Source organism: Sorex araneus, chromosome 10 (assembly GCF_027595985.1).
Source record: "Sorex araneus isolate mSorAra2 chromosome 10, mSorAra2.pri, whole genome shotgun sequence".
Taxonomy (NCBI): domain Eukaryota; kingdom Metazoa; phylum Chordata; class Mammalia; order Eulipotyphla; family Soricidae; genus Sorex; species Sorex araneus.
Window position 1 is genome coordinate 4221634 of NC_073311.1, and position 19949 is coordinate 4241582.

At 41.7% G+C, this 19949-nt stretch overlaps 1 protein-coding gene across 2 annotated transcripts in view; it reads right to left on the bottom strand.

Annotated features, from left to right (window-relative positions):
* Positions 1–19949, bottom strand: part of RORA (RAR related orphan receptor A) — a 745063-nt gene that overhangs the window by 188672 nt on the left and 536442 nt on the right. For both annotated transcript variants that reach the window (XM_055118527.1, XM_055118528.1), the window contains one exon: positions 1574–1603. In XM_055118527.1, the coding sequence (XP_054974502.1) occupies positions 1574–1603 (30 nt within the window). The remainder of the gene's footprint in view (positions 1–1573; positions 1604–19949) is intronic.

The following is a 19949-nucleotide window of genomic DNA, read 5'->3' on the forward strand; positions in this document are numbered from 1 at the left end:
GCCAGGTAGCTAGGAGTCCATCACCCAAACGACCATAGACAGCAGGCATAATCATCCGCCCCTGTTCAGGAGAGGCCCAGGACTGAGCTAGCAGAAAGACTGAATTACTTACCACCTCTAGAGTGGGTCCCTCCAGGCCAGGGACGAGCTCATGGGCAAGGCTGTGCAAGGAAGCGCTCTGAACCATGCCTGCCCTGCGGATACACAGAGGACTTCAGTCTCCTGCACTGTCAATCTCTCAGTTATCATGAGCTCAATCATGTACCGACAACAGCAAGAACGATGACGAGGACGAGGACAAAACAACTCCCCAGAGCTAAGGGCCAGACACTACCCTGATGGAGAGACAGCCGACTGGAACTGTGCACTGAGAGATGGAGGTGCTGCCATGATCCTGCATCCACAATGGGCCTTTTCCTCTTTCCTTAGAGCTCGTGGAGAGCCACATGGAGAGACTGCAGGAGGGGCCCTAACAGTCAAGCAACCATTGAATTTGGTGGCTTCGCTTTTCCTCTCTCTCTCTCTTCTACAAATACAGATAGACAGACAGACAAACCCAAGAGCAGATTTCAAGAATCAACTGAGGCACAAGGTAAACTACTCTGATGTTCCATGGATTTTTTCCCCCAAGTGTTTCACGTAAAATAAACAAAAAAAATTAAAGCATAATTAGGAAAAATTGGGGGACGTGACTTTTTTGGCCCTAAATTGTGCCAGAAGTATCTCATCTGCTTGATGGAGAAGGATGCCCAAGCACACCTCGTAGGTAGCACAGACTTGTGGTCTACAATCGTCATGCAATTCTGGTGACACTATTAATTCAAAGTCTAAAGAATATGCTGGCCAAGTTACAGTGAAAGTTGACTGCCTGTATCAATGACGTGTTGGTTTCATCCTGAGTTCAAAGCACAATCAAACAGCATTGCTCAGATGTAAATCACAACACTTTACATGGACGTGAGCTTGCAAACTTATGATGGTGTTCGAATGCAGGCAGTTAGATGAAAGCAGTTGAACCCGAGAACTGGGACTGAATACAGATTTTAAATCCAGCGCACATTTCCACATCAGACTCCCAATGCCATTTATCAGGGCCCTGTTGGGCAATAGTCGTGAGCGAACGACAGCATCTATGTTCAGTCAGAACCTCTGCTTTACAGACACAAGTATGAAACAGCCTAAATCATGAACTCATGGTGAGGAGAAGACCAACGTTTAAAAGGAATCATGGTGATGTTTCTTATACCAGCTCCGCTAAGAAGGATCCAGCATAAGGGTGATCAGTAAGTCAGTTAATTGATCCTCCTGGCTAGACTTTATGGTTTTTCTAAAGCATAATGACTCAAATCACTAGAATTCATCAGGATGTATCTAGAGTCTCTTTAACACACACTCAGTACAAACAGGTGAAGATGCACCACGGCCAAGCACTACAGGTACAAAGTATGGCCTCTGTGGACCACGGATCACAGTTGAAACATTTGTTTATACTTGAGGGTCACAGCAGCCAGACATCTGCGAATTCCAACTCTTCAGAAAACTTTGGACAGAAAAAAAATAACATCTTACTTACATGTATGCGTCTTCTTCGTTACGGAGATACCTGGAACAGAAGAAAAAAGACAAAGGTCAGAGAGCTTCTGGGTATGCATCTTGAAATATCTGTTACTTGCTATATCGCCAGGAGTTTACACAGCTCCTTTGCTCAGAGGAAGGCATGGAGGCAAGACCTGTCTTCATGGTAAGTGCCAATGTATGGTCCCTTCCCCAGACCAATGCAGCCAGGGACAATACGGACAGTGAGCAGTGTCTACTGTGTAAAGTGTTCTGTGATAAAAAAAAACATAAGTAGCAGGGACAATTATTGAAAAGTGCAATAAAAGATTTAGTAAGGGCAGTGATCAGGTTAATAGGCAGCGTGGGGAAGATTTTAGGCACACGTGAGTAATGCCACTCAACCAGACGAGAGTGCACCAAGAACAGAGCAATTAATTTGCTGCAGTCATTGATTCTGTACTTTTTATTTATTTTTAAACCAAGATGACTCTTTTTGCTTTCACGAGGCATAACTTTTAATGATGAGGGAAAACACAGTCCCAGAATGTACCTATCTGTCTGAACATATGAAGTTTAGAAATGAAACGACTCTGACTTCTCTGTAGATGGCACCAACGTGAGCACGAACTGTATGAAAATGTGAGGGATTCATGAGTCAGCGCTCTGGATGTTTCCAAGATGATTTACAGAGAGCAGGTGATAAGTATGAGACTATAAAGATAACTTGGCTGAGAGTTTTAGAAGCAGCTCCATTTTGAACACTTTATACTGCATTCTTGGGGGATGTTCTTAAGACCAAAGAGGCTCAAAATAATAAAACTGTCGAAAACATTTAGTTGATGACTAAGAACTGTGGTAAACCTTGACATTTTTTTCTTTTAAGTTATTAAGAGAACTATTTAACCCTCCTCTGGAAAGTCAGAACTGTCGAAACACTGGCACCCACACCACACTCAGCTATGGAACATGTCACACAAGGAAGAAATCCGTTATGAAAATCCATGGTAGACAGAAAAAAAAGAGTTAGTTCCACCACTGAGGGCCAAGACCAAAATCACACACTAACTCCCCCAATAACTTTCCAAAAGGACTTACTTAGGGAGGCTGAAATTACATAGCCCAACTCAAATTCCTTATTTTTTCCTTGTCATTGAGGGAAACTAAACTATTGTTTTTCATTGAGTTTGAGTTGGCTTCGCAAAGTAAAGTTACAACCTTCTGCAAAATCTTGAGATCTCTCTCTCACAAAGAAAATACAAATGTGTCCTAGAATCCTTTAAAATAAATCTGGACCATGGAAAGAGAACCCCCTTCCCCGGTACCCTCCGCTCCATCCAGCAACAGTAAGTCAAGTTTAAGATCTGAATACAATTTACAACTTCAACTCAGGACACTGGCCCCAATAAATCAACCCATTAGTGCTCCTTCAGCATTATGAGAGCTATCTGTGTACTTTCCTTAGGAAATAATGCTTTCCGTAAAATCACTTTGAAGAGAAAGTGCTTACGCTGTCACTCCTGATAATTCAGAACCTCCACACAATTGGATTTAACACAGTCCCAAACAGACCTATCTATATTCGCTGAGTGAGGAACTCTTTTCTCCTGATATCCAAAGGCCTGATGAAAATACCACTGCTTTGACTTTTCTGCTTAAATTTATTATATGGTGCACGAAGCAGTGTTCTTATCAACTATTTTCATGATGATTACACTGATAATAGATTTTTTAAAATCTTTCCAGGAAAGCTGCCTGATGATTGAGTAGTACAGAGTTAAAACTCCTCATGTGTGTCTTCAGGCAAAAACCTGATTTTAACAGCCATACATACTCTGTCTCTCAGTTTTGTTGAACTGCCAATTGGCAATCATTATAAGTAATTGGGGGAAAGAACTATAGTAGAGTTGCCATATTTAGCAGATTAAAAAACCTTGGGATGCCCAATTAAATTTACGTTTTAGATATTAACTTGTTCTTTATTGGAAATTAAAATTTAACTAGGTATCCTGTCTTTTATCTGACAATCCTAGTCTAAATAAATATAATACAAATTACACTTACTATGTATGTTTAAGAATTTACCAATCAATTAACAAATATATTTTAGAGAGAAAAGTTTTAAAATGTAGCAACTCACAAAAACAATATTTTAAAAATGCATTAGATACCAATTATTAGTACAGAATTGTACCTAAAATAAATTTTGATTTATAAAAATGTATGTTAATCACAATTTTATTACATAAAATAACTTATTATTATATTTTGAAGTAGAACAGATTTATTTTGAAGGGTTTTTGAAGGGGAGGAAGAAAAGAAAGTGGGAGGAGGGGAGAGTAACACAATCAAGAGAGAACCACAGCTTCTCCAAGGGCAGAGAGAGCCCCTACACACATCCCAGTATTATATATTAAAGCATGAAAGTACACATCTCAAGAGGGGAGATGCAGGCGACACATGTGCTCAGACACCACATGTGAGCATAAGCAGCACATAGACTCAGACAGCATATGTGCCAAAATAAGTTATTTTTATAAAGATAAAATTCTATTTTCTAAGAAAAGTAGTGTCAACGAAAATAATGTGAACACACGTAAGACAAATTCAGTGAATTATCAGAAATTTTACTGGAAGTCTCTTCCTCTTCCTTCTCCTCCTAGAAAAATAACGATCTTGAGCATGCCGAGATTTGTTGACCCTTTCTCCACAGACTCTCTTGCCGTGCTCTCTGTCTCTGACCTTTGGTGGCCCTCTGCCCACCTTGTTTCCTTCTGGCCTGGTTCCCAGTTTAGCCTTGGCTTTGGAATACCCTGGGGGGGGGGGACGTACCAGGGTCTATAAGTCCCCGGGTCAGAAACACTGGTCTAGCACTTAAGTACTGACTCCACAGAAGTGTAAAAGGAACAAAATGTTGTCATTTTCATTTCCCAGAGAGGAAACTGAGGCACAGGGTGTTTCACTAGCCCGACAGAAAAATTCCTACGAAAAGTTAACATTGTACTGAAGTGTGTCCATGGCATGTACTTTAAAACCTGTCACAGACACCCATCTCAAGAAGAGATTTCCCCTGTAGAGCCTCCCAGTCAGCTGTCAGCTTTGTGAATAATTCAGACTGACAGGGCCTGTTCTTCCAGCCTTATCTAAACCAGGAAGCCCCACCTTGGCCAAGGTGACAGAGGAACTCACACAGGTTCCTGGTTTGTGACCAGCAGTTAGATCTTCACCCCTCAGGGAAAGGGATATGGTCTCCTTTCTTCTCACTTCCCCAGAGACAGCAAGAATCCTATCTTGCCCACCAAGGGCGTATCCTCAATAGAAGTTAGCAGGCAAAGGTGTCTGTTTTGTCCTGTACCAGGAGGAGAAAGGCATTCTGAGAACTCTGTATCTAAACCTAATGTGACCACAAGCATCAACAACAGCAGCTCTAAGATCAGAAATTTAGAAAATTTGGTTTTCTAAAGATAAATTATGATGACTATTATGAGGCAAATAGCTTCAAGAGCAAAGAAGGAAGTTTGAGAAGGCAGCTCTTAGAATAACTGACTTCGGAGACAAGTTGGCCTGAGTTTATATTGTGAGCTCATGTAGCTTTCCTGTTTCTTGGCTGAGAGAAAGCTACTTTCCTTCTCTGAGCATAAACGTCATGATATTTAACATCATATGCAATCATAACACTCAAAGGATTGTTGTAAAAAACTAAGATGAAATAGGATGTGTGAAGAGTTTGGCACACCAGGAGGTGAGATGCAGAGGCTACTTTACTCTGACCAAGGATGGGTAACTCGCCATCCTTATTTAATTAAATTAATTAATTAATTTTTAAATTAATGAATCACCATGAGGGTACAGTAACAGATTTACACATTTTCATACTTGTGTTTCCCTCATACAATGTTCGAGCATCCCTCCCTCTACCAGTGTCCATTCTCTACCACCAGTGAACCCAGTATCCCTCCCACCTCCCAGTCCCATCCCCCCTTCCCTCACCCCCCTCCCCGCCTCTGTGGCAGGGCATTCCCTTTTGTTCTCTCTCTCTCTCTCCTTTTGGGTGTTGTGGTCCACAATAGGGGTATTGAGTGGCCATCGTGTTCAATCTATAGTCTACTTTCAGCACGCATCTCCCCTCCCGGGCGGGTCCTCCAACCAGAGCTTACTTGATGTTCCCTTTTCTATCTGAACTGCCTTTTCCCCCAGCATGTGAGGCCAGCTTCCAAGCCATGGAGCCAACCTCCTGATACTTATTTCTACTATTCTTGGGTGTTAGTCTCCTACTCTGTTATTTTATATTCCACAGATGAGTGCAATCTTTCTATGTCTGTCTCTCTCTTTCTGACTTATTTCACTTAACATGATACTTTCCATGTTGATCCACTTGTATGCAAAATTCATGACTTCATCTTTTCTAACAGCGGCATAGTATTCCATTGTATAGATGTACCAAGTTTCTTTAACCAGTCATCTGTTCTCGGGCACTCGGGTTTTTTCCAGGTTCTGGCTATTGTAAACAGTGCTGTGATGAACATATAAGTGCAAATGTCATTTTGACTATACTTTTTTGTTTCTCCGGGATATATTCCCAGAAGTGGTATTGCTGGGTCGAATGGGAGCTCAATTTCTAATTTTTTGAGAAGCATCCATATTGTTTTCCAGAAGGGCTGAACAAGTCGGCATTCCCACCAACAGTGTAGAAGGGTCCCTTTCTCCCCACACCCCTTCCAACAGCGGTTGCTTTTGTTCTTTTGGATGTACACCGTTCTCTGTGGTGTTAAGTGTATCTCATAGTTGTTTTGATCTGCATCTCCCTGATGATTAGTGATGCAGAGCATTTTGTCATGTGCCTTTTGGCCATTCGTATCTCTTCTTTGGAAAAGTTTCTGTTCATTTCTTCGCCCCATTTTCTGATTGGGTCGGATGTTTTCTTCTTGTAGAGTTCAACCAGTGCTTTATATACCCTTGATATCAACCCCTTATCTGATGGGTATTGGGTGAATATCCTTTCCCATTCTGTAGATTGTCACCATCCTTATTTTAATAACACTGAATGAGAATGTTCCCTTGGCAGCTGCATTGGAATTACTGATGCTGTCCCTAGGTTTTACAGTAATTCATGGCTTAGGATTCTGGTTTTTAGGCTGGGACTTAAAAATTTATCGTGACGATGAAGAGCATGAGATCCAAACCCAAATCATTAAATGGAAGCATATTATCTGATCTGTCTATGTCTATACCTATATGCACATGATTATCATATTCCCCACAGCCTAAGTTTTGTGAAACTCCACCACCAAAAAGACCCTCTTTCCAGTCTGCCCCTGTCCCTCCCTTTCCTCTAGTGACTATCATAGTTTTGACTGAGTGTAAGGGGTAATTTTCTTATTTCTTGTCAGTTTATTTGCTTTAGCAATTCATATTATCTGAGTGAAGCTATCCAATTCTTTCACTTTGTCACTTATTCCACTTAACACAAGTATGTCAGGTTCCATTCCCTTTGTCCCAGGAGGCACAATATTATCTTCATAAACAGCAGAGTAGTTTGTTGTGTGGTGTGCTTAGACCACAGCTCCTTTATCCAGTCAACTGTCTTGGTATTTAGGTTGATTCTATGTTTCAGCTATTGTGAGTAAGGGAAAAGCACTTGATCACCACCACCAGATTGTCAACCAAGCCTAGCAGTGGTGAAGTCTTTGATTTTCTTCCAAACGATTGGGAAAGAGACCAAGATCATTACCCAGAGATTCCCAAACAGAGCAACAAGCAGTATAATGCTCTCTACAAAGATCGGTAGTTCATGGAGTTGAAGGCCAGTAAGGTGGATTACTGTCTTGAGTCAAGTTCACAAACCCAGAGTGGACTTGTAGCATGACTGGGGCAAATGCCTTCCCTTCTCTGGGCCTTAGCTTTATTAAATGCTGTGTGAGTTAGGTCGACTACACAGTTCCTTAATTTCCCTTCACGTTCATCCATCAAAAGTTTCTGTCTCGCTTTCTGGCTATCAAACCAAACCTCCTCTTTCTTGGAACAACAGGCTCTATTTCTCACTGTACAAAACCTAATGTAGCTCACAATCAAAGGTAACCCCTTGAAACATTTTTCTTTTTTTGCCTTTAAAAACCAAAGAAGAAAGAAGGCAGTGTCTACAAAAGGTTATGTAAGTAAAAGATTACTTCTTTAGGGTGATACTTTAAAGTTACCTGGGCTAGAAAAATGGCACCTTTTGATAAAGTTGTGAGACTTCTTATACTTCACTCATATATATATATATATACACACACACACACACACATATATATATATAGAGAGAGAGAGAGAGAGAGAGAGAAAGAGAGAGAGAAAGAAACAGAGACACAGAAAGATTTCCAGATATGCTTTCGAGTAATTTCTAAATGAAAAATAAGTGACAACAGTTTGAAATTGCCAATTAATATTATTAAAGCTAACAGGAAAAATATCCACAAAGATTCTACCCAAAGTAGGGCTTCTAAGCCCTAAGATTGCCTGACTATTTGTCAGCCATGCTTCAAAGTAAAACAAAGGAAATGTCATGAAAATACCACAAATTCATCACTGTCACAGTTATCAGTAGCTTCAGAGTCATAGTTACCACAGAGAGAGCACTTCAGGAATGTGATCTGATATTTCCAATCAGTGCCAAATCTTGGACCAATTAACTTCCTTGATGGACTTCTTATTGTCTCTTGGTTTCGAGGCAATTGTCTGTGTATGAAGTTTATTTCATCTTCTTTTAAATTTGTGGTTGAGATGGTATCTGGTGTTTTTTCTTCTTTCCAGACATGCCCATGACAACACCAGCATTTGCAGAAGCCTGGCATTCTGGCAACCTCAGCTCCTGCAATGCTGTTAGGGCCAGCACCTAGTCCATCTCCTCTCTCTCTCTCTCTCTCTCTCTCTCTCTCTCTCTCTCTCTCTCTCTCTCTCTCTCACACACACACACACACAGTGCTCTGCACTTGTGGGAAAGAAAGGTGTATAACTGGGAGCAGTTCTATGTCAGGTTAAAACACAGAAAGAAAAACAAAAATACACAACAAATAAAGGAACAAATTCCAGAGGTTTTCTTTTTCTTTCCCCCCTTTTTTAAAAAAAAATTTTGGAGGTCCCAACATATGGCCAAAACGAGCTGACATAGTCAACTGACAGTGAACAGAACCTTAAGCTGGCCGACATCCTGAGTTGCGCCCACCTCATGCACTGAGTTAGTTTGTTTTCTAGAAAAGAAGGCAACCAAAATCTGAAGACCTTCCCAAGATTTCCTCTTCCTCCTTGCAGATAGCTGAATTAAATATGCCTACTAGTCAAGCTGGGAGGTTTTAGAAAAATAGGTTTCCCTTTCTGAGCATTTCTTTTGTCTTTTTGGCTCTGGGGCTATACCCGGCAGTACTCAAGGCTTACTGCTTGCTCTGGTAGGGTGGAAGGCATAATGTGTTACTGGAGAAAGCCAGGATCAGCTGCATGCAAGACAAGCACTGTAACTCCTGTACTATGTCCCCAGCCCATGAACCTTTGTTTCTCAATCCATATAATGGGAATAAAAGTTTTGGTGCATGGTTTATGGTAAGGCCAAAGGAGACCATTCATATGTGGTACCTAGCACAGCATTTTTTCTCTACAGAAGAGGCTTCTAATCTCAGGCACTTAGTAGAGAAGAAGCAGTTTGAGTGGCAAGTGCCAGCACAGAGAATATTAACCAGGGCACTGTGAACAAAAGGATACTCTGGTAACAGCCTTGGAGGGCTTCAGGTAAACTTTCAAAATGAAATCAGTAACGATGAGCCTTCTCCGACCATTGTATACCAAGCAGAGAGCAAAAGCTGCAATCGCGGGGCTGGAGTGATAGCATAGCAGGTAGCGCGTTTGCCCTGCACGCAGCCAACCCGGGTTCAATTCCCAGCATCCCATATGGTCCCCCGAGCACTACCAGGAGTAACTCCTGAGTGCAAAGCCAGGAGTAACCACTGAGCATTCCCAGGTGTGACCCAAAAAAGCAAAAAAAAAAAAATGTTGCAATTGCCAGGAATCACCTGCTACTTTTGATGGTCTCTTAAGGAATAGAGGTAGCACGGGTATTTAGATGAATCAGGAACAGCTCACGAACACCAGCTAAGACAAAGGACCTGCATGGAGGGGTGCGCATGGGGGAATGGCTACTATCTTCTCCATAGCTAAGAAACGTCACTATGCGCTTGCCTTGGATTTTCCAGGCCCCGGTGCCCAGATGGCCCATGGGCTGCTCTGTCCACACCAGCCAAGAGGGGAATGCACAGAGTGGGGAGGATCAGGACCCCAACAAAGCAGGGACTTGCCAAACAAAACGTTACAAAACAATGTCCTTGTCTAGGACAAAAGAGCCATTAATGATAATCAGTGCATATTACTGAAAGTGCTCCAAGTAATCTCTGGACTTTGTTTCAAAAATTCTTAATGGACACTAATGCTTAGAGTTCACGCAAAAGAGAAATAAATTATGTGCCAGGGTTGTGGGGACCAAGGACAACACATGGAACACAGCAAAGCATTAGCAAAGTTAACGACAATCAAACATTTTGTAATTGCATAAAAGCCTTAAAAATCATTTAAAAATGCTAATTATGAAGATAAATACTACTTTAATGTGAGGTTTCTTTTATGTTACATTTGAGCCTAGGTTGAACTGTTTTGGTAATAGTTTTTGAGCTCTTTTCCCAATTAAGGTGCTTCTGACAACATAAAGAATTCCGCTTCAGTCTGAAAAGTGGTTGTGGGGATAGATAAGAGGATTTTTTTTCTGTTTTTTTGAATTAAAAAAAATGTGTGTGTGATTGCCTTCCCATCTCTAGGTCACATTTTCTGACATCTGTGCCCAGAAATATCTTTTAATTTTGAGCAGGCAGGCCAGAGATGTACCCTCTTTCAAGTCCTGCCTTTATCTTCGACAAAGCAGTTCCAAGGACAAAACCACATTCCCAGGTCCCCCAGCAAAAAGCAACATAAAGCAAGCATCAGTCTATTCTACAAAGAAATCTTGAGACCAAGCTTACTGGGGGTAATGTCCATCTTCTCTCTGAGAGATCACTATCTCGATGCATTTTGAAAAGTCCTTACCTAAAAAGGCCATGTTTTCTCTTCTGCCTTGTTGGTGCCAAATGAATGATTAGTAATAATGCACAGTCTGAATAATAAGATTTCCCATTCTTTCAGATTGATTTTCTTTTATCATGTCACTATATTGAAAATGGAGCTACCCATTAGCTATTATTTGGTTGACTTCAGATTGATCTTGGAACTCTGGATAGAGATAGGAACTCATAACCATCAGCACTTCTTGCACAGCCCTTTGGAATTGAGCAGTTTTATCTCACAAGTGAATAATTCAACACAGGTGAAAAACCAATAGCTTTTACCATGCTTTTCTAGGCAATTCTTTCATTTGGTTGAAATCCATTGACATCATTTGTCTTTGCCACTCACATGAACTGTATGAATTTGAAAGGTCTGTTGGTGACTTGTCTCATCCTGGTAGACATGTGGTCTGGGCTACATATTCCTGCAGTGAAAGCCACCAGAACTGGATGAATGAGAATGACCCAGAGATTCTGGAGCCTCTTATCCAGGCACTAAGGCTATTTGTCACATAAGAAGTTCTTTCTAGTGGCATAGACAACCTGAATCATATCACCTGACAAATGTATCCTGACCTCTGTTCCACAGTCATCTTCTAAGGGAAGGAATCTAGGTAGATGTGGAAACCCTAGCAACAGAAAGGGTGAACCGAGACCATGTGCCCACTCCTGCTCTCAGTGGCCTAGAAAGGAAAGGAACTGAAGAAGTGGAAGCCTTGGGGTTTTGGTTCTGTGGTTGCAAGGCATTAGCGCCCCTGTGGGAACCCTGCATGAACATAGGAAGCCTCAGCATCCAATAGGGCTATCACACAAGTATTTAGAGGCAGAGAGCTCAGCTATCCCTAAACACATCTCATGCCAGCATGATTGAAGGGTGTCTAAAAATGTCAAATTATTATCACCATGAAGAAGGAAGAGGAAAACTCAACCATAATCAACTCTTTGTAAACTCTCTGTTTTCCAAGGATAGAGGCTAGGAATTTGGTCTAGGCTGGTTGCTGCCAGGTAACATTTCCAGAAGAGGAAGTGAGCACTGAGGAAGAACTCTATCATAAGAAAGTGAACTCCTTGCATTCACAGAGTACAAGAACTAGATTGGAAGTAGAAATTTTTTTCTTAAATGAGATTCAGGACCAAAGCACCCGAATATCAGTCCTGGCTCTGTCTTGCAAGTTAGGATGAGTTTGATGAATCAAGGCATGTCTATATACTGTAAAATTTCATTGTCAGCACCTGGTATCGCACGTCCCACACCCATTTTCCTGAGATTCCCAAGCACCCCAAGCCTGTGCAGAGCTGCATTGCAGAGCCCCAGCAGTGACTCATCTGATCAGCTTGTTCAGGGACTGCTGAGAATGTCTCTCTGGCCCCATGAGCTTTGCTTGGGAGACCTCCCGCTCAGAGCAAGCAAGCAAGTAAGCAAATGAAACAAATTGTATGTGTGGAAAAGTATACGTGTATACTTTTTATACATGTAAAAATGTATAAAAAATCATGCCTAATGAATGAGAGTGATTATTTCTAGGTGAGATAATTATGAATCATCTAAAATTTCTTTTCTTTCTGAATTTTCTGATACTACATCAATACAACTTTAATAAGGAATGAAAGTTAATATTAAAATACCTATCTCCAGGCTAAAGAAATACTAGAGGTGGGTAGGTGCTTGCTTTGTATGCAGCTGCCCTGGGCTCAACCCCCTGCACTGCATGGCGAGGAATGACTGACTCACCTAGCGGAGACCAGTTCCCAGTAACACCTGTGTGGCCCAAACCCACTAAAACACAGTCCCAAACCCCCTCCCCCCAAGACCTATCTCATATGGTTTCAGTATGGATAATATGAAAGAATGAACAGAAAATTGACAATATACCAGTGTTATTATCATGAACACTTTTTACATGTGACTGGCAGGAATAAGACCCTCCTTCCAATGTTAGCCACTGACAATTGCATTTACACGTTCCAGGAAACTCTGGAGTCTGAGGACTTAAGCTAAATGTAATGCACAGCTGGCCACTGTTAAGATAATCTGGTGACATCTGGGTAGGATGGGGCAAGACGAGCTAGTTTTAAGGTTGTGACCCAGTGATTTTTAGTGTATTGGTGCTGGACTGCCAGTAAAAACGAACAAAGACCAAACAACAAACAAATGAAACCCAATAGATTGGAAACCATTGGGATAGTCTGTGCAAAGCTGGAAGTTGTCTTTGGATTCCATTACCTCAGCAGCACATTGAACAGTCATGCATTGAAAAGGCTTACATAGAAAGGGTAAGGGGGAAATGTCTACACGTCCCTGGAGCGTGGTATTAAGGTAGAACTGAACTTCAGAGCAAACTCTGGGCTCTTTTGGAGATTGATATACTTTGTCATAACTGGATTTCAACAGGCTCTACTCTTGTAAATTTTCTTTTTGTTTTGTACTAATGGGCAGAGTCACATCCACCCAAAAGATATGCTCAAGTCCTAACTCTGATACCTGTGACCTTATATGGAAATTGAATCTTTACTCATTTAATCAGCATGAGGTCATACTGGGTCAGGGGGCCTTAAATCCAATGAATGCTGTCTTTGTCAGAAAACAGAGAGACAGAGAGATTTGGATACAGAGAATCCAAAGACTCACAAGGAAGGTCGAATGAAGGCAGACATAGAGATGGGCAGGATGTAGTTACAAGCCAAGGAATGACTAAGATTGACAGCAGCCCTGGAAACAAGGAGAGAAGTTTCTAGAAACATGTCCATGGAAGCTTCAGAGAAATCCTGGTCAAGGACAGTATGATTTTAGACATTCAGTCTCCAGGACTATGAGAATGTACTTTTCTGGTTTGCAAGTCATCCAGCTGTGGCCATTTACTATCTATAGTCACAGGAACACTGATTCTGGACTTAAAGTCTTTCTGCTTGTCACTTGTTCTACGTGGTATGATTTTTCTTTGAATCTTCCAGACCACCCTCATATTCACCCAAAGTTCTCCACTTTCAGATGCTTCCCAAGCAGCTCATCAATGATTATGCCACCTACCCCATTTGCTACATTGCTTTAGTTTTCATCATAATACTTATATCCAGCTGACAGTCAATAATATTGTTGTCATAACCTTCCCAGCAATATCAAGTTATTTGGGGGGTGGAGGGAGGGCAGGAAAGGAGCCCAGATACCATGCATGTAAGGTACATGCTTGACCACTGAGCTACATCTCCAGCCCCCACCAATGTCAAGTCTGGAAGAGAGGAATTTCTTGCTCCTGGTTTGGCAATGTATGTTTTAGTGCTTAGAATTAGAGTTAGGATTAATTGTAATTAGATTTAGAATTAGGACAGAGAAAGAGCTCAAGAAATGTGTCACATGAATGAATGAAAATTGCGCCTCCCTCCCCGCCACCCCTGACTCTCAAGTCACACATCTGGTTTATGGATTGTGACCCTAGCATCAAGTTCAGAAATATGCAGCAATCTGAAGGGGTGCCTTGACACTGAAGCAGGTGCTACATGAGATGGTGGGCGAGGTGACAGGGGCACCTAGAAAAAACTGTTTGCACAGATGAAGAGAAACCAAAGTGTGCAAACCAAGGGTGCCAAGGCGGAGGAATAGTGCCAGCTCCAGGCCACTCAGCAGAGGTCAGGCAATCAATAGAAAAGTTAAAATGGTGCCTCTAAGCACTTCCGATAAAATCAATTTGGTCATTACCAGAGCTGAACACAGGGCACTTAGACCTCATCTGTTAGAAAGATCCTTATGATCTTGTTAACAGAGCCCCAACATAGAAGCTGTAAAGGTTATAACCCAACTTGTAAAGCTAATCTCATATTGGCTCTGGGATAATAAAGAACCTACAGAAAATTCCCGCTTAACTATATGCTACTGCGAGAAGTGAGACGTGTGTGACTTTTCATACATGGCAATCCAAAAGAAAATACTTTAATTCCCCCACGTCTGAGGCAGAGAAAGCTATTTTAGAAACAATGACTTCAGCACCCAGGGTTCATAGACATAACAGTGCCGAGGTTAACTTGGGTTTAGCAATCTCCCTTCTATTCAGAGTGATTTAAAAATAAAAGCCAGGATGCCACTGCCATTGAATTATGAATTAAACTAGAACCAAAGGAAAAGAGGAGTTTGGTAAACATTCTTTGCCTAAAACACTGGGTTTTGGGGCCACATCTTGCTGTCCTTAGGGCTTACCTCCTGATGGGGTTCAGGGAACTGCATGGAGTGCCAGGGATCAAATCTGGGTCATCCACATTCAAAGCAAGTAACTTACCCACTGTACTATTGTTCCAGCACGTATATTTATTTTTAAAAGATTACTTGTTTTTATATATACATATATGAGCTTAAGACAAGAGATTTTAAATCCTCTTGTATTTAATAGCCTTCTTTTAAAATTCATTTTATTTTCTGTTTTTTGGGCAACACCAGGCTGTACTCAGGGCTTGCTCCTAACTCTGTGCTCAGATATTATTCCTGGTGGGGCTCAGGGGACCCTAATGCATGCTGGGGATTGAACCAAGGTCATCCTCATGCAAGGCAAGAGCCCTTCCAGCTGTACCGTCTCTCCTTTTTCTTAAACATAACAGTAAAGTGGCATTATTTCATGGTTCATATTCTTCTGGACTGTTCTGCCAAAATTTATCTAGGGTATAGTGCAGAAAAGAAACTGAGTTTATGCTACACAAAGCCACAAGGAGGAAAGGCTTGCACAGCCCAGAAAACAACAGGACAATCACTGCTTTTCCAGGTGGCCTCGAAAAATGAGTCTATGAACATATCAGGCATTGCATTTCCTACTGAAATCTGAACAATGTTGAGATGTGATGAGACGGTGTCTGAGACAGGCTTCCAAATGCTTCCACCAAGGGAAAAGGGCTGGATGAGGCAAGTGTGGTCTTGTCCCAACTTAGAAGTCTGGGCCTCAAATGTACGGGAGTTTAGGGTACAATATGCCTCCGCCCATATTTACATTTCAAATTCTCATCATTAAAAGTTACCTCCAGAAGGAAAAACTGAGAAGCTTTATAGAGAAGCTCAGTTTCCCTCTGAAAAAGTGTGTTTCTGTTTACATAGGCAAATAGGCAGCAATTGTTATTTCTTCAAGAGGGGAAGAAAGGTGTTGCTAGGGTACTCTTGATTGTAGTGGCGTACAGATACCTTTAATTTTGGGGGTTTTGTTCATTTAGCTATTAATTAAATTTTTTAAAAGAAATGTGTAATTCTCTTTATTCCCTTCCTCCCTTCATCTTGTTCTCAGTGAGACCATAATTTTTCCAATCATGATGTTGGCTGCCATGACATATTTTAGGAACGTAACCTCATTGCCTGCTGAGGAAGTAATGGAATGTGATGTGGCAGGTTGGGGGAAGCCAGGAATGGAAAATAAATCAGGAGACCGGATCTTGTACCTGCATTTCCCTCCCCTGATCTGCTGTAACCTTTCCACTAAAGTTTAGAGGGGTTTCTCTAGGTGACACTTCCCCATGGTCTCTTTTGTTCTCAATGTCCTGTGCTTTGTTGTCACTGTTGGCTCTGTCACACCACTGGCATTTCAGAATAGCAAATAGGCTTTAAAATTAGTAGGTTATCTATTAGTAGGTACTCCAAAGGCCCAAAGGTCCATTCTAAAAGGACAACTGTGTTCCTATGTTCACTGTAGCACTATTCACAATATCCCCAAACTGGAACAATCCAAGTGTTCAGGAACAGGTGACTGGGTAATGAAACTATACTACATCTGTACAATGGGATACTACTCAGCGAGAGAAAAGATGAAATCGTGCACTCTGATGTTACATAAATGGATCTGGAGAGTATCTTGTTGAATAAAGTAAGTCAGAAGGAGGGGGGTAGACACAGAATGATCTCTCTTACATGTGGGATATAAAGAAACATAGTAGAGGACTAACAAATGACTGGAGACAACAAAACCTGAGAATTGGGCTACAGAACTGAGCTTACCGTGGTGGGGAGACAAGGTGGTGGGTGAGTTGAAATGGAGGGACATTCGAGAAAGAAAAGCAAATGAAGGGAAGACACTCTGGTGGAGGGTGTGGTGTTGGAACATTGTACCCACGAAACCCTATCATAAACAGCACTGTCAGTCATTCAGCCATGATGCCTAAAACAAAGACATAAATAAGATCAGCACAGAAACTTCTTTTGTTGATTTTTGTTTTTAGCTATGGTCGGGGCTTACTCTAGGATTACTCCTGGCAGGCCTGGGGTGACTATATGGGGTTCTGGAGATTGAGCCAGTAATGGCTGTATAGTGACTAAGTACTTTATCCTCTGCACTACCTTTCCAGTCTTCCAACACAGAAATTTAAATAAAATCAGCAGAGGTCTCTTGGTTAATGAGCTCAAACAGGAACTTGAGAAACAGGAGCTACACTCTTACATGGTTATTTTAAGCCAAATGGTCGTTTCTAACTTCCAGTTAGTTCAGTCCCTCTGCAGGTAGTTTCAATTCATCATTCAGAATCAAGCAACCTGATCTTCATTCAAATAAGATGTAGCATTTACCCACCCTCCTGCTTTTTTTTTATGAACCATGCATTTTTAAATGCATTTGAAGATTATTCAAGGGCAACTTGCAGTTAGCCATTGTAACAATGCATTGTCATAGAGTTGCCAGGGTCTTTTCAACCCATCTTCTGATTTTCTCAGCTCCCTCTGTGAAGCAAGTAGTTAAGACATTGTTAAAGCATTTCTCTGTGAGGAGACAGTGTCAGAGAGGTGGAGGGGTGCCTTTATGTGCAGTTGGCTCCCGCCTGACCGCGCTGGGGCCTGAGCACAGTCAGGCGACATTTTCAGAGGCTCACAAACTTACTTCCTTCTCTGAATCCCTGAAGAGCTGCTTCCACATTCACCCCAAACCGCAAAAGGCATCCAGAGATGAAAACTTGAATTCATGTGTGATCACCGACCTCCCTTCTTTCCACCTATCCACCAATATTGACATTTTTTTTGTATACATGAAGGAGCTCCTAGCTGGCGGTGGCTTCTCATTTTGTACAGTGTGACTCTGGTAAACAGAGTTTAGGTGGTTTCTGCTGAACAACTAAGTAGCTCTCTGTTCTTCCCTCTGCATCTGCAAATGAGAATGGGAGCAGCCTTGTCCAAGCTGGAGACCCCTCCATGCCAGGGCGAGACTGGGCTGTGGGATCAAGTCATGTTCAAATGCATGTGGATACATTCCGCCATACACTGGACCCACTTTTTCCTTTATTCACACATCATCAAGGAATACTTCCAGTGTTGTAGGGACTATGTGAAAAGGGAGCCCTCAATCACTGCTGATGGAAAGTCCTTTGGTCCGACCTCTATGGAAAGCAATATGGAGACTCTCCAAAAGATAGGAATAGAACTCCCATGTGACTGATCAAAACTACTTTTTTGGTAACTATCCCCCAAACACAAAAACATTAATTTAAAGGATATATGCATACTGAGGTTCATCGCAGCACTTAGTACAATGGCCAGGATACAGAAATCATCCAAATGCCCATGTACAGATGAAGGGATTAAGTTGTGGTGTATATACACAATGGAATATTATGCAGCTCCAAGAAATAAAAAAAATCATGTAACTTGCTGCAACACTAATGGAACTAGAGAATATCCTGATCAGTAAGTCAAAGGAAAGGGTTAGATACAGAATGATCTCTTTTTATATATGTGACTTAATGATACACAACAAGGTTGCAAGAAAGGGCCAAAGGGAACACAGTGGGAGAACTGATCCAGAGAAATGAATTTGTGGTGTGGTGGTGGAAGGGGAGGGGGCGAAAGGGAGGAGCACTAGGAACCTTGGGGAAGGGAGGTGGGTATACTGGTGATGGGTATGATGTTGAAATTATGTATATGTAGACCATCAATACTGTAAATTATAGTCTCTCTCTCATGGTATGGACACACACACACATATATATGTATATATATGTGTGTATAAACAAAAATGTTTCTATGAACCTGGAATCAATTCCTGTCCAGTGAAGGTATGTCTGCTACCTGCACTTTCAGAACTGTCATTATTTGGTCCCAGAACCTGAGGAAAGCTTGAGACTTTTTTGATCATCTCATGCATAGACCCTGAGAGATAATCTGATCTCTCAGTTCTGATCTTTCATCTCTGAGTGAGATGTGGTCTTATAAGTCAGACTTGCTATCTTTGCCACCTTGGTTGTCTGTCTGCTCTTTTTGTCTCTTCCTGCCCATGTTGTCTGACACTATGGTAGAGTCTGGGGACATAGCAGCCAGTGAGAGAGCAATGGGCGCTGTCCTCATGGTGCTTAGAGCAAACAGACCACAGTGTCATCAGAGTTCAGACAAGCCTTGACAACCCATGGTCTCAACTCCATCCCAGCCATCCCTTTCCTATGGACCCCAACCAGACTGCCAAAAGTCATCTTCTCCCTAGGGATGTGCTCCCTAGGAAGCACATCCATGAGCTTCAAGAACAAGAAGTAGAGAGCACAGAAGAACACAGAAATTTGGCATTACACTTCACAGACTTAGAAGTTTCCAGACTTCTTTCAGGTGTCTATGGAAGGGCGCAGAGAACAGATGCTCTCTCCTTTATATTTACATATATCACCCCCTATAAATATCTTAATTTTATTCTTAATTTAGCAATCCTTACATCTGGTCTAAATATTCTGAAAAATCCTGACAATTGCTATAGAAGGAAGGTAGCTCATGCTATTGCGCTTTAGTGCTCAAATGAAACTTGTGCTTCCATTTCCAAGGCGACAAACAAACAATCCCCCTGACACTAATATGGCAAAAGTCAGGTGACTTTGAACTCAGACAACTGGAACCTTTACAACCAACTCATCATCCTCTCAGTTTTTTATGTTTTTCCACTGACTTTCACTGAAGAGAGCTTTAACTATGGTTACTAAAAAAGGGACATGCCAAAATCAAGTACATGTTCAGAGTTTCCTTGCAGCCATGAGAGTGAAGGTGATGCAGTGAGAAAGAAGCAGTTTTCTTCCTCTGGTGACATTTGGGGCACCGGCTCCTTCATCTCCAAGGGCTGTCCTCTGAGCTTGCCAAAGGCAGCGATTCATTAACCTGCACTGAAAGTACAGCCAAGCCAGGAAACAATATGTGTGGGATCACAGCCGGGCCCTGCACCATTTGATTCATTGATGAGAGTACCACTTTCTTTTCACTTAAGCTGATGTACATAGGGAAAAAGAAAGAACACTCCAGAAAAATTAAGTGAATTATTAGCCAAATCCCCTCAAACGGCTGCCTTGGATTATGTAATA